General features: G+C 46.9%; 1 protein-coding gene across 5 annotated transcripts in view; it reads right to left on the reverse strand.

Moving 5' to 3' along the window:
- LOC120949926 (proteoglycan 4) overlaps positions 1-15,475 on the reverse strand; it is a 64,848-nt gene that overhangs the window by 26,079 nt on the left and 23,294 nt on the right. For 4 of the 5 annotated variants that reach the window (XM_040367565.2, XM_040367569.2, XM_040367568.2 and 1 more), the window contains exon 2: positions 9,571-10,113. In XM_040367565.2, coding sequence (XP_040223499.2) covers positions 9,571-9,622 — 52 coding nt within the window. In that variant the 5' untranslated portion in view covers positions 9,623-10,113. The remainder of the gene's footprint in view (positions 1-9,570; positions 10,114-15,475) is intronic. The other variant, XM_049605382.1, reaches the window with a different exon arrangement.

Consider the following 15,475-nt stretch of genomic DNA (forward strand, 5'->3'; position numbering starts at 1 on the left):
CGTCCAACGGGTCGATTGTACAGCGGTTCTAGCAGTTGAGCTTTCCTTCCATTAAGCCATTGACAGTTGTGTTGAGTGGAAAGTAATTATCCAAGATTGAATAGAACTTCTTCTGCCTTTCGCCAGCGAGCCAATCAGTGAATCATTTTTAGCCACCATCCTTTTACCGGGCGGTGTTTTTCTTTGGTGTGTAACTTTCCTGATGAAGGTGGTGATGTTGTACTTTGCTACAACTGTAATTAGTTGCAGAAGTATTAATTGTTTTGAGTAGTTGAGTTTTATTAACGTGATAATGGTTATGACTTTATGTCAATTTTGCTTTGACACGCCTTGGCTTCGCGAATTGGACAACTTTGTCGAGGCACAGACGCTCGGAACGCTTCCCAGACCAGAACGTGTGACGTGTTGAAAGTAAGCATTACACCTCTAATTAATCAGATTTATCACCCGTCACTCAGCTATCTGTCATCTTCGCATCTCTGCGTCCCAAGAGACTCCTTACGCTGTAACATCCAAACAACAATTGCGCCCTCATAAAGCAATCTACCCTTTAACATACATACACACATAGACACCAACAGTTCTCCGATAGCTATCCATTTTATCGTAGGTGATTTGTTACTGGATAGCTCTTTTTTTCTTTTCGTAGTGTGGCACCTACAAAGAAGCACGTCACCGTGCGGTAGTTGATAGTGGGCAATTAGTTACCATTCAAGGCACCATTACACGTGCGCGCCGTCCCGTCGTCCCACACACGTGTCGGCACAATGGTTTTTTTATGTGTGTTTTATTACACAAAACGGATTGCTTCACGTCATTGGCGCTCACCGATCCGATACATCCTTCGCCAAATCCTTCGCCGACGTAGCGGGAGCGAAATAAGGCAGGGAGAATGTATCAAAATGTGTGCTTTGTTGCTGTTGTGGTTGCTATTGCTCGAATTTGCGGCACGCACCAAACTTTGGCGGCACCGTTCGATTGCGATGGCTATTTTTTTTCGCCTTTGTTGTTGTACGAGTGATTGATCGCTTTCTATCCAGCGCGGACGGTGCGTTGTGAGTGGCCCTAATGGAGCACCTGTCAGGGCAACGCACCGTCCGATGGAGCAGTAGCGTAGCCTGACCAGCTCAGGAAGGCTAGAAAGGATTGCTGTGCGGCAGATTATTTGTCCATTGTTCGACCCCGCAGGGAAAGGTTGTAATAAAAATGGGATTTTTTGTGTGTGTGCGTTCGTGTGTATGTCACAGCTGCCTACAGCAAATAACAATTTTGTATGACAAACGATGAGCAATTGTATCGGACCATCGGGGCCATGCGGTGCCTGTCCGAACGATCGCTTTCGGAAGCGTTCGGTAATGATCATGATCAAGCCCACGTAGTACGATCGCACATCAGGCCGCACGGAAAGCTAGACCAATTATCCTCGATTCCCGCACGGGTTGCACGGACGTTCACTTTCGGGGATTCATTCGCAGACAATCGCCGTACCGAGTGACCGAGATACGGGTGTGCGAAAATGAGGTTAAAATGCGTACGAAATTATTAAAGCAAACAAAAAAATACGCACACACCCAATAAAATCAGCAACGCAATAACTTGAAAACAGTTCGGTACAGTTTCTAAGCCCACCGACTGACCAATGCCGCATTTATCACAAGCTCTCATATCTGCAGGTGTGTGCAGTAAGTCGATCTTCAAACTTCTGCAATTAGAGCCTGCGAACACACCGAGGTAAAACAGTAAGGAGGCAAAACCTGAGTTATGCATTTAATTACACCACGGGCAATGTATCGAGCAAGCCTTCTCCCTCCCCTCTCCCCCCTGATACCAGTTCCCGCTGCCCACAGAAGTGATGCGAGATGAGAACGGCACACACTTGTTAAGATAATTGTGGACTCTCGAGCAACCCGGAGAAACCAGTTTGCAAACCCCACAGACCCGGCAATCAGCACCATCACCATCGCACCGTTGAGGCGGTGGTAACCTCGCCTGATAAATCATCAGTTTTGTAAAATCTCACCTCACGCGTCTAAATAGCTCTTGATGGTCGGCATTATCCGGCATACTCCCCTAACGCTTACGTGAACGTGGCCTTTTAAATAGAGACATAAATTGGAAATTCGAGCGAACATTATAGATAGGCCATCATCTCCATGGGGAATGCTGTTGCACGTACTGGTTTATAATGGTTGATAATTGCGCTCAATGGCTAAGCAGCGGCAAGGGGCCTAGGAGGCTTCCGTCTCCGTATCGTTCGATAGCAGACGAATCTGCACCACATTCCATCATGCTGCGTTCAATATTCAATGTACCGCTCCAATCAGTTTGGTGTGTGTGTGTGATTGGAGCATCCAAACTGCCGGCGGGTATTCGTATCTCGGTGCTTCTATGATTCCCGGTGCCGTCTGCACACTTAGACCCAGCCACCGGATGCCGATTACTCAAGCCAACCTAAACGAACAGCGCAACGAGCAGGATTACGCCCGAAAGTCTCTACGGGAATCTCCGTTAGAAGATATTTCGAGACGTTCCCATTTCCTCAGCAGCAGACACACGGAGCCCCCCAAGTCTCTAGGGTGAAAGCGACAATATGACGTGTTTGAGTTCGATTAACTACCACATCATCTTCCGGCCACGGCTCCGGAGACCGCAACTGCACTGAGATAGGAAGACGTGCTGCTTCCTTCGCCGTACAAATGCAATCGCTGATGATTCAAGATCCCGCAGCTCGGGAAGGAACTGGGACTTGAGAGAGGATCGAAAGCTGTTTAAGCAAAAGTGTTGGAGCCCACCCGAGGGGGAGAGGTTTTACGACTTTCACATTTTACGTTTCACCCGGCAGTATCCGGCATCTTACCCGGGACCAGTGTTTTTCCCGTGTGTGTGTGTTTGTGTGTGTTGTGGTCATCCCATACACCCTCCCCAGACCACGGGACGTGTTGTAATGCTTGCAATGACGCGCACATCGAAAGCATAACAAAAACGAAAACACAAAATCCCTCCTCGCATGACTAAACTAATCGCAGAATGCGTGTCTCGGTAGCGGCCTGCACGCTGCTACTGCTGCCCTTCGTATGACACTCGAAGGTCTCGTTCGCTCGCGGTGATCTATTGTGTTTGGTAGCGAGCCGTCGTCATCAAGGCTTTCCAGTCCGCTCGACGGTGCTCCAATTAAAATCCTATTAAGAAAGCATCGGTTTTTCAAACCGGGAGAGATTCATTGAGGCGCGTTCAAAGCGGCCCAAGCGGAATTGTACTAATGGCTCACGGGTGTACTGCTGCATCGACTCGATTTCTTCGATTTCCGCGGAACGATGGCTCGTGCGTGCATTGGAAACACTTTACCGCCGGCACTTTTAACCTTCCCGGCCGTCGATTTCCATCACCATCATCATCGTCATCGTCAGTCAAGTTCACAAGTGAGCTAACCAGCGACACTAGATCAGGTGTCGGTCATGGATGAAATCGAATCGAATTGGAAGGATGATTCAGCCCATTTCTGGGGCATCTTTCATCGAAAGTCGAGCGAGGGGGAAGCTCGGCCTACTCAAAATGTTTAGTGAAAATCAATTTTTGAAGTCTCCTCCAACGATCAAATTACCAACCGTTTTGGAATGTTTTTGTTTTGTTTCTCTGGTTTGCCTCTCTACCTCAACCCTGCGCTGATCGGCATCGACACGCTCCAACGCTACTGCGGAGGCATTGGAATGTTTGGCACTTTGTGAAAATTATACCTTCCATCGATTATGAGCCAGATCAGTTTGTTTGGAGAGCTTGGCACGGGAACTGGAGCAGCCGAGGAGTCTGGGGAGAACTTACAATTAGATACAGTTACCCAAAATCAACAAACAATTTTGATCAAGATCCAAACTTTTACCGGGGAGGATAGAATGCAGCTGGAATGTGATCATAACGGGAGGGAGCACGTAAATTGGTTGCTTCACGCCACTCTCAAGCCAAAAAGGGCCCTTGTCCATCGATACGCATCTATTTCCTCCTGTGGCTCGCTTTGCTGCTTCAGGGTTTTGTTTGGCGGAAAATCTAAATAAACTTTTGTCACTATCAACCACTCCCATCGACACAATTTAAACACAGAAACACCGATGGCAGTACGGCTCAATTAAGTAAGTAGCACACAGGCCGCCACTGCGCTGTGAAGGAACAAAAAAGTGAATGTTGTTTTCTCCGCCCAGCTCAGCCAAGTGCAATGCGCGGCAATTGTGCAACGCTTCCAAGTTAGTGTGTCTCTACCCAATGGGGATGACCGGGCTATAAAAACCGTGCCTCAACTGCCAGCGATCAGCTTCCAACTCCTCCCGTCCGGAGGTCGAAGCGACGAACGAATTAAACCACACTCACTGTACCGGGCGCGGAAAATTGAAAGGGAAATGAGTGCACTTACCTTTCCCATCAATCCTGGATAATATGGTTTTTGTTTTTGCTTTTCATAATCAGCGCAGACTCCGCTGCACGATCGCCGTATCAAACGACAGGCGGGGCGACGAGTAGTGAAAGGCCACCAGCGCGAGTACAATCACACCTGACCGTATCTGGGGCATCACTTTCATTGGCGGCCAGGCTCACACGTGCCCGCCACTCAAGTGACTTTCATTTCATCCGGTCGATGTACGGCCACGGAAGACGCTGTGCTCGCGTATAGAGAGGATCTTGACGCGAAATTCATAACAATCGCATTGCCATACCACACCAAAGCTGTGGCCCCAGCTGCCCGCCTTGCGTGTACAAGCTCAATAGATATGTGTATAATGCCTGCGAGCTTCATCAGCAAACATAGCGAAAAGAAAGAAGAGGAAAAAAATCCACAAAGCAAAACGAGCTTGCGTTAAATAATTTCGTTTTCCCTTTCGTTACATTGCACGCACACGGTGATAGAGATCTTCAATAAAAACCCACCCCAACGGGTGGTTAACTTGCAGCATTGCACATACGGCAACAGCATTGTGCGGCGGTGTAGTTACACCAGCAACAGTGAGTTGATCTCTCACCCAGTTCCCAATTGTACGCGAGTTGGTAATGAAAGTAAAACTAGCTGAAGGTCTCGCTCGCGCACAACGCACCACACTCGTGAACGATCGTATGAGGCGCTTAGTATACGCTTAGTATACGTATGGCGTGCGTAGCTATCGCACACACACATACTAAGCGGAGAGCGTATACACTGTTGCGTTCAAGATGGTGGACTGTATGATAACCTCTGACTTAGGCAGAACCGGACTAACCTCTCAGGTCGGGTCGAATGTGTAAGTAGCCTCGTGCCGTGCGCACGTAACAAGCTGTCTGTGTGTGATCTACTAAACAGAAAGGAAATACATTATTAGAGTAATGTACATGCTAATTACTTCTAGCTAACCATTTCATTGGCCTTGACACTACACCCGGATTCTAGTACCACCACTAGTGGTACTAGACGTTATCCGCCATCGTATCGAATGCATCCCGATTGGAGGAGCGTTGGGTCCACCTGGTACGAGAAACTTGTAATGGGATGAAACCGCCAATCTGGTGGCCTGTTGTCACCAAGGCTATTACCCTTCTCCAATCTACACATCTCCTTCACTTAGCCATCAATGATTGCCGCTTATTGGCACACTTAGAGCTCCCCGTTCCGGCGCTACAGAGAGACTCAACTCGAAGCGCACCGCAAACTCGACTGCGGAGGGATCCACTCGACGGAGCGCTCTCGTATGACACCGGAGCGTTTGATGCAACAGCAATGAAGCTCGAAAATGGTCGTATCGCGGATTGCTCCGTTTTCGGAAGCACCCAACTATAACCTACCCCCGGGCCGGGTGGGAAGCAAACGTTTGAGAAACTGTTTATACTTTCGCAACTCAAGCGCCAACTGAAGCGCTGGTAGCCATGGTGACCTTGGAGAGCCAGCGAAATAATGCCTGTTTGAATTAGGATCAGTCCCATAAAAGCACCGCCGCAAGGTGTCACAGCCAATAGGACGCGAAAGTGAATCCCGCGCCCGTTTCTACCGAACGTCAAATGGATGTAAATTTAAGTTTATCGATTTTCAAACCCCCCCCCCACCGCCACACGTTCCCAGCTGCCAACACACACCGCATTCGCTGCCCCGGTGACCACAGCAAAGCAGTAGGACCGATCGTAAATGGTGAGGTAATTTATGCTCGATAGCAAAGCCATGGGAAAATCATTCGTAAAACCGTCTCCCCAGCAATCCTCGGGGCGGGTGGTCCCCCCATCCGCTGGTGGTGGACGGAATGCGCTCCGCATTGTGTTTGTTTTTGTTCCTTTTTTGCTCTCGAACGGATTTCCAGCCATTTGTCTTCATGTGTAGCGCTCCACTGACCGCTCCAATGAAGCACACGAGCTGCAGTAAACGGAAAAATAGAATCAATTCACATCCGCCGGGATGGGTTTCAAAACACACACATACATGGGCTCTATTACTCTTGGTTGCGAGTGAACACGAGCTTCTAGTCGCGAATGTAATGAAAATGTTATTTTATGGAATTGAGCCCACAAAGCAAGGCTATAGAAAAGGCACACCGGGCGAGGGAAGCGGGGGAAAAAAAGCACCAACACAACCAGAACCGACCGACCGGTGACCACTGTGATGTCGTAACGAGCGTAAGGATGAGGAGCCGTTGGGTTGAGTTGGAGTTTAAAGGGAAGAATGAAAGAAAAACGTTCCTTTCGCGTAACGCTTCCAAGCCAACGGTGCTTAGTCGATCTCGGTTTAATGGCTATGCAAATGGTTATTGCGAATCGCTCTCCCGCTTCTCCCGATCACTATCATACATTGCAATGCGCGCACTGGGTGAAGCTGAAATATGGAACTGCAAAGCAGCGCCGCTTTACGCTCGATAAAGCGCCCAAGTAGCAGGCAGGCAGCAACTAAAGCGTGATTTAAGGTTCGGGTGTCGTGCTCCAGCAATACCGTGAGGCACAGGACTCATTTCAATGGTTCATTCGCTCCGGTTGGATGGAACCGATAAAACCATCTACATCGCAATAGACAATAAAACAACAAACTTTACCGTCCAATGATTTAATGCACCTTTTGTAAAATGGGTTTTAAATCGTTAAAGTTTCCTCCGGTGCGTTTGCCCGTTCCTTGTCAGTGATTGAGATAGTCTAAAGCTACTCATTTCATCACTCTCCGATTGCTCTCTAATTCCCAATTCCGACTGTATTGCATCCCAGCATCACATGCACAGTTTTGCGTGCTCTTGGTCTCAAAGCCAGCCACAGCCACAGGTCAGCCAGTCTTAATTAATCTTACATTAGGGGAGATGGAAGCGGTGCGAATCGCACAAGGCTGCCGAAGGTTTGCGCCGATGCACTTTGCGCGTGACGGTGACCACACACCATTCGGGTGGGAAAGGAATCCAACGGAAAACCGCGCCAACCGTTTGCCCGACTTTGCGTAGGCTGCCGGGTGCATCGGCAAAGGGCATCGGTATGGTTCATTAATGCCTACGTCTGTGTGTGCGTTGTTGCAATGTGCCCGGCTGTACTTGAAAACAACACGCAGCACATGAGTGGGAGTGCGTGGTTTGGGGTGCCGCTTTCTAGTTAGTTTGTTTGTGTGAGCCTCTCGGTAAGAGAATTTGTTAGATAGTTTGTGAACAATATCATACCGCATTCAAATAGGAAATTTATGTGAAAATTGAACCATTTTAAAGAAAGTAATTGTGGTTACAGCAATAATAATTAACAATAACGGTAGCTAATATCGAGAAGCAAATAAAATGAATACATGGAGTTTGAAATGACTGGCAACGGTAGCACATGAATGCTTTCAAACACTTCTAGTAATATATTGTAATCAATTTAATAAAAATATAATAAAAACCTCTGGGTTTAAACACCCAGAATAACAATTTAAACAAAAACGTCCTCTTCTGGAGTAGCATTTTTCATCTAGAAAAAGCTCTATTTTTCATCCCAAGCAAACGTATAACGCTAACAGCAGACAGCATTCGAGCTGGAGGAGTTGCATTACGGGAAATGTCAGAAAGTCTTGCTTTTCCCATTTTTCCCCCTTTTCCAGATAAGTCACTGCCAAGACGTAAAACGGGCCGGACGAGCACGATGAAAGAATCAACCGAGCGAAACAGAACAAATGGCCAATCTTTATTCCATTCCACGCCAGATGTCACGCCAAACCAAGTGAGTGGAAAACATAAAACAGTGAGAAGATGCCGCACAAAAGGCGTACGGCTACGGAAAATGCATACACCAAAAGGAGGAGCTTTGCTAGGGAGCCGGCATAAAATGGCAATGACGTCGGTTGGTGCGGAATCCCTGCCTGTTTGATGATGAAATCGGTGGGGATGAAGAGAAGGGTAACGAATCAGTGCGGGATGCTGCGAAACAACATCACAGAGAAGAAGAAAGAAAAAACACCATGCGCGTCACATTTTGGGCCCTTCTGCAATGTTTTCCTCTTGCAGTGCAGCTGTGTGAAGCTGTGAAACATTGCAAACAATGTGCGGGACGAACACAAAACCTCCCCCCCAGATGTGAAGTGCAAGCGAACACACACGCGACATTTTGCAAATTCGAAAGGCATGGTAAATCGGCGTAAGTGCAAAGTGCAGCGAAAGTGCAGTTAGTTTCCTGGAGCGGTATGTGGGAGAAAGAGGTGAGCACACACACGCTGCGCGGTCACGCGTCTCACTGTGGCCGCCGGAGTGCTGTAATGTGTGTGCTGGAATACGTGTTATAGAGTGTGTGTGTGTGGGTGTGTGAGTATACAAAATCAGACAGCAAACGTAAAAGGAAAACCGGAAAGCTTACTGGTTAGTGGAACTGAAAGCTCTTTCTCCTTTTGCCGGGCCTCGTAAAGGATTAAGGTTAGAAAAGCACAGACTAAATCAAGTGCACAGGACACCAGATTCGCTGCGGTGGCAAAAAAGCAAAAAACCCATCCCATTGTTAGCGCATAGCCCTTCGGGTCCGTTGGTGCAGGCAGAAGCAGTGTGGAGTGGAATGCAATGGAGGTGCAGGAAGCAATGGTTCAACAGGAAGCAGGAAGACGGTGAGTTTGTATGCGTGAGTGTGTGAGTGCTGGTGCGGAACGTCACTGCTTCCGAAGACAATACTTCACACGCAACATTCTCGAGCAGCAAGGCAGCAGTGTGCAATCCACCCAGCATTGGGCCCCACACAACCAGTACACACAAAAACCATCACCGACGGCCAAAACTGTCCCAACCGCTCGTGAGGTGGGATGTTGCAAGGGAGTAAAAGGGAAAAGGATCGCTGCAGCATACTCTACTGTAACCGAGAGGGAAGAAGGAAGGACTCAAATCCGGATCGGATCCAGCGGGAACCAGCGGGCCACAGCTGCAAGCGAGGATGTTCTGTTGGCGAGGATTTGTGCTTCACAAAACCAAGTCAAACCAAGCCTCGCAGGCGGTCTGGAACGGCTCTCAGTGTGGACAACTTTCCAGTATCCAGGATTTTTGGGGATAGATCTCCCTCCTCGCAGGATTACACAGGAACAGGGGTGCCCGTAGGAGAGTGTAAAAGGGGAGGGGAGAAGGAAGAAATAAAATTAGTCCGTTTACTCACAGAGAAAGCAGAACGCGAACAGTGCAAAATTGAGCACTCGGAAACCATTCATCTTGTGGATGTGCTGGTAGGTTTCTGTCGGCTGGCTGGGGATGTTGGTTGGTTGGAACGGTTCTCGCCGGTGCTGATGACAACCGGATGTTGGGTTGTTTCGGCGTACAACTCCTACTCCACCACGCGCTGGGCACTGGAATTTGTTTGATGTCAAATGCCTTTTTTTCCTGCTAGAAGCTTTTATGAATGGGGCCTAGTGCCTCCAACAACAAATTTTCTGCTGTAAGACGAACACCACTCAAAGATTCACACTCGTCAGGTGTCGGAATGTGAAGCGTTTTTTTTGTCGGTTTTATACCACGCACTATGACGTTTCACGCACGGATACACTTATCATATCACTTGCTTGGCACTGCTTCTTGGTTGTGATGCTGGCACAGGAACCAATACAATACACTGCACTGAATTACTTGTCGACTCCTATTTGATCACTTTCGGGAATAACTCATTAACTATAGATCTAATAACTTTCTCCAATATTTCTGTAGACTGCAAAATGTAAAGAAAAGAAAACAAAATTTCACCAAACTGTTTTGCTCAAACGTTCACACACACGCTCTTTCTTTTTCAACCTTTATACAGAAACGTTTGTGCACGCGTATACAATTTGCATAGATATTCTTCGCAGGCCGGAACCACAAGCACGATGCCGCTGCACAGTGTTTTCACTTTTCACACCTCTCTCTCTCTCTTTTGTGCCTCAAGACTCAACTCACGGAAGAAACTGAAAGGAAACGAAGAAAACATAACAAGATTCATATTAGTTAAAGCGTCAACAATTACAACTCTTCTGTTGAAAAAGCATATCAGTTTCATGAAAGCCGAGGATTTTACAAGCAAAACTAGGTCACAACCTTTACTCGTTGGCGTTGGTATTCTTTACCGATTCCCGATTTCGTCACTACGTACACTTTTACATCAGTTGACAGTTGCGACGCTGCAAGATCAACAACACACACTACAAAGCACACTACGATCGAGCCGATGCGTACGAGCGCTCACTGACGACTGGCGAGGTCGCCGCCAATGGCGATTACTCAACATGGCGGATAGAGACGCACCGGCACAGCGGCGTTTGCTAACGAATCCGGTCTGCACATCGGGGTTCATCGTCTCGCGGTCTCGTAAAACCGGTGCGGTAGATCCGGCTGTAATATTACCGGACTTTCGTTTAGGATGCAGTAATCCACCGGAACACGGGTAACATATCTCCAAGCTGCATTTTCAGCTGTTTCAAGTGATGCCTCACTCCTGATGAAGCCCAAAGTGGTCGGGTGACTCGGGCCCGATAGTTACCTTTTTGTTGGGAGGGAGAGCCTAGTCAAGTGGCAAATTATAGTCATAGAAAATTGCAGCATACAATAATCGTACTTTTGAATGTGTGATTCAGCCTGCAGACTCCATCATCTTTCCCGATCATCTAATGGGGCGCCGTGTGCTCGTATGATGACTACGTTTTCGCATCTCCCCGAGCTCGTTTTGTGCAGGGTTGTGAAAGTTCCTGATAGGAGCCCCAGGACAGGAAATGATTGATTAGACCGCCACACAGCCAGAAACTTGTTTGCCTCTTCTTTGTTTTACTTCTTGAGCGGTACTTCAGGCTCACCCTCGGAGAGCTTTCATCGTGGCAGGGAAATATATGCTTGAGCTGAAGCACTTAATGTACCTCTGCATCAAGTAACCTCTCTCTCTCTCACTCGAGAGCTTTCTTCAAGTGCATACGAAAATTGTAGGATCGACAAAAAATCGATAGTTTCTGATACTTTGAACCGGCCAGATGTTTCTTTTGCCGGCCTGTCATAGCTCTTGCCGATGATGATTGCTACGCCGGAAGTTTATCATTATTCCCCCGAGTATGTCAAAAAGCAGTCCCCCCCCGTCTCAACACTTAGAAGTAAGCTTAAAAGAGTGTTCTCCAAAGAAGTGCGCCCCGAAACAGTCGAGTGGCTAAGGGAAGCAGTAAAAAAAGCGGGCAAAAACCCATCGATTCTACTCAGACGAGGACAGACCTAACGGTGTGGTGCTGGACGCGTACGATTACCGTTACAGAAAAAGCCTCCCCTGTCCATCTTCCCAAGCCGTTCGAGAGTGGTAAGAATAGCAAGAACTGTCGAGGCTGGCGAAAAAAAAAATCAAAAATAATAAATGGCCTATTTCGGCCTGTGTCCATGTGCCTGGAGGCGCTTCTATTTTCTAACACCGGAAAAAGGCACTTCAAACCGATGACCGGCGGCCCTTGGACACACACACACAGTGACAAAAACTGTGGCAGAGCAGAAGCGGGAGGCCAAACAACCCAAACTAATAGAAAAAGACCATTTTTTAGGCAATTGATTGCTGAATAATACCAACCAAGCGGGGTGGCATCACTCCTAGCAATGGGCGTATGGACCGTTTTTTTATCTTTCTTTTCCGATTCGTTGATGTTGTTGTTTGCTAGCCGGGGAGTCGGGGAGCACCGGAAATGGTGACGATGATACTGCCGACACGGAAGCAAAAGAACGTGTGAAAACCACCATCATCATGCGGACTACTCGCTCTCTCTCTCTCTCTCTCTCTCTCTCCATCTCTCTATGGTTTCTCGGTAAAGCGTGAGGTGAAGAAAGCAGATTTGCAGATCGGTTCACAATCCCTAACCTCAAAGCTTTCGAAAGCGCTTTGCCTCCCGGGGTTTCCGGCTCCGGTGTCGAACGGATGACACATTTTTATCGGGCCGCTCTTATCGGACGGGTATGAGTGGAAGCACACACACACAACGAAAAAAAAAACAACCACCCATTCTAGCTCTAGCAACACTTCATCGTGGAATTGGGGACTTGCTTCAGGGCATTCTTTGGTCAGTTCTTTTTCCACCCATTCCAGTAAGGGGCCAGTAAGGAAGGAACGAGCACAATCGGATGGAAACGATGAGCATGAAATGGTCAACTGGAGATGTTAATCGCTCTCGGAATGGAGCGGAAAAATCCAGTGCCGTTTCGAAAGAAAAAAAACCCCTATTTTCTGATGATTATCACAATTCCGCTGCAGTTGGGGTAAAAATACATTTCCAGGATAATCAACGTCAGTCAATTGAAGATGCTGATTCTTGGTACGAATGATAAGAGCAAATTTGTTTCAATTCATTTGAAACATTGCCATTTTATTGTTAGAAGAGCAAGGTCTTTTCCCTTTCGGAGAAACTTTCGGTGGAAGAATAAAGCAAATTTTCCCTTAAAGTGCCTCGTGCAGCAATCGATAAAGATTGTTCAGAATTGTTCAGAGAGATCCAGTTCGCCTTGAAATTGAATGTTTTAGTTTTAGAATCGTATGTCTACTAACATCATTTTTATGCTTCAATTCTCCTTATGCAAGTGATTTGCAAAATACCATCATAAAACGGTTCCACAACTCGTAAACCACCAACCGTCGTAGGAATCATAATAAGCTCAATTCATCTTCCATCGGGGTCCATTTTTATCCTTTATTTGACCACATTTTACTACAATATGATCCCTTACTCCACTCCTCCCTCATGCAGAACCATTCTTCCTTTCTTCCCTTATAAAAAACCTTCCACAAGCCGTTGCTCTGCTAAAGGGCACCACACCGTTTATTGAATTAGAGATAAAACAGAATGGGCCGGTTCTAATATTTGCTTCCCACTGTTGTAGCCCCCCCGTGCGCAAGATCCTTCCCTTCTTTCCTCCGCAAAGTGGGGTGAATTTGTTTGGCAAAAATAAAAAATAGTTTACACAAAAACAAAACCAACCATCCCAAAAAGGCCAGTCGCGCAGGAAAACGGGGCTTTTTTGGCGGATGTAAATTTATAAAGCCCACCGAACCAACCGGCGTTGGTCAGGTTCGCTTTTGTTTCTCGTTCGCAGCAAAACAAGACAAAAAAAAGCCGGCAAAGTTCACGCAGCCGACGGTGCGTGACGGTCAAGTTGAAAATTTTCCCATTTCCACACTCTGCGCTCGACGTTTGCTCTCTTTTTTCCCCGGAGCGCTGTATCGGTGGTGTGTGGGTGAAGTTGCGCTTTTTTTTGTAATTTGAATGTCTTTTTTGCCTTTTTCGCTCTTTATCCTTCAGCGCACATTCCGGTCGCAAATTATTTAAATTAGAAGAAAATTTCCTAATCGAAAAAAATGAAAAAAGACAAAAAACTCCATTCCTTCAACGAAAACCATTTCAAAATTGTGTCAAAAGTCAGGAACGAGAACGAGGAAAATGTGGACCGCCGGTGGGTGCAGGCAGACAAAATAAAAGTCTCCTTCAACTCAACCTGAAAAAGGTGAAAGGACGCGCGCGCGCCACACCAGTGTCCTAATGATAAAATGGTTAACGTCGTACCGCGTCGCACAGAGTTTTCCATTTGTATTTTCCGCATTTGGCAGACAAAATAAAGGGAAAATAAAAATGGGGAAAGACGTAACAAAAAAACTCCCCCTCCTCAAAGCCATTTTCGCCCTCTAACCGGTGATCTAGAACGGTCGGTAGGTTCGGTCGGTTTAATATTAGAAAGCCATTTCCTTGGTTCGATCATCAAAGCAAACGATGTGCTTCCGGATCGATAAATAACTTCCCAGCACCCAAGATTGGATGCTGCCGGGGAAGACGTTCTGGTGGTACATTTCATTTAATGATGTCCATTTTTGGTGCTGGGCATTTTGGCCAGAGTCTTTTACGATGAATATTTAGATAAAAACGTAACAACAAACAGCTAACTTAAAAAAAACTGATGCATAAAACTGTGCTAGATGTTTTACACCTGCTCATATTGTCATTTTCCCGATCGAATCGCTCCTTGAAGAAGTTGCAAAATTAACTCCCCTAAGATGAAATATTTATTACAATTACGCGTCCTTCCTTCCCCAGGAAGCTTCGTAAGCATGTTTTAGGTAAAATTAAATTTCCCTTACACCGCTAAATTCACAATACGCGATCGTGGTGCGCGCTTGCCGTGGGCGAATACTGTTCCTCAGTGGGGAGGGAAGACACACTGCTGACACGACGCAGCATTATTCAAATTGATCAACCTACGGTCCAGGCCTAAATATGCAAAATGTTATCAAAATAAAAAGGGAAATGGAACAGCGCCAAGAATGCTGTTGCGAGCGATTGCCATAGTTGCTGGTAGCTGATTCCTCTCGGAGGGTGGTTTTAAAAATTGGCTTCTGGTGTGATTTTTGCGTGTTTTTTTGCATTCTTATTTTTCCGTAGCAAAATGAAATAATGAAAAAAAAGCCTGCCAGTTATATCGCTTCAGCACCTGGGCAATAAGAATGCTCCGAACGAACGGGAGCTAAATATAGACGCTTCTCCCCTTGCAAATGCAATATCGTACCAGGGGGGAGCGCCTGACAAAAGGCTCTGGCCCTAGGTTGGCGTTCCTTTTTTTTCATCTTGAAGTAATTTTTTATTCAAAAGCGAACTGGAATAAGCACAACCGCTCAAAGCTGCTTTCTTCAATTCCTATCATCGCCGAGACTACGTCAATTTTGAGTCCACGTGCGTGTGTATGTATGTGTGTGTGTGCACACAAAAAAGTACAAATTTAAACCAGGATTATGATGAAACAGCACTCTGCTGTGGCGGTACTAAAGACTGCCGGTTTCTCCAAGGCATTAGGCATCCTACATCTTCCTGCACACGTGCACACGCAGGAAGAAAAGGGCTTCAACCCCCGGCGCTGAATACTATTATGATAACATTCCAGGCTCTCACTGCTCCTTGCTCCGGCTTCTAAGCAGAAATATCTTTTCTAACCCCCATCTCCCTGCAAGACGGCAAACTTTCTTCCCATGGACCATCCAACCTTGAACGGAGCAGCTGCCCTGCAGGCAGCGAGATTCTTTGCCCACAAAAACATAA

The sequence above is a fragment of the Anopheles coluzzii genome, chromosome 2 (assembly GCF_943734685.1).
Source record: "Anopheles coluzzii chromosome 2, AcolN3, whole genome shotgun sequence".
Classification (NCBI taxonomy): Eukaryota; Metazoa; Arthropoda; class Insecta; order Diptera; family Culicidae; genus Anopheles; species Anopheles coluzzii.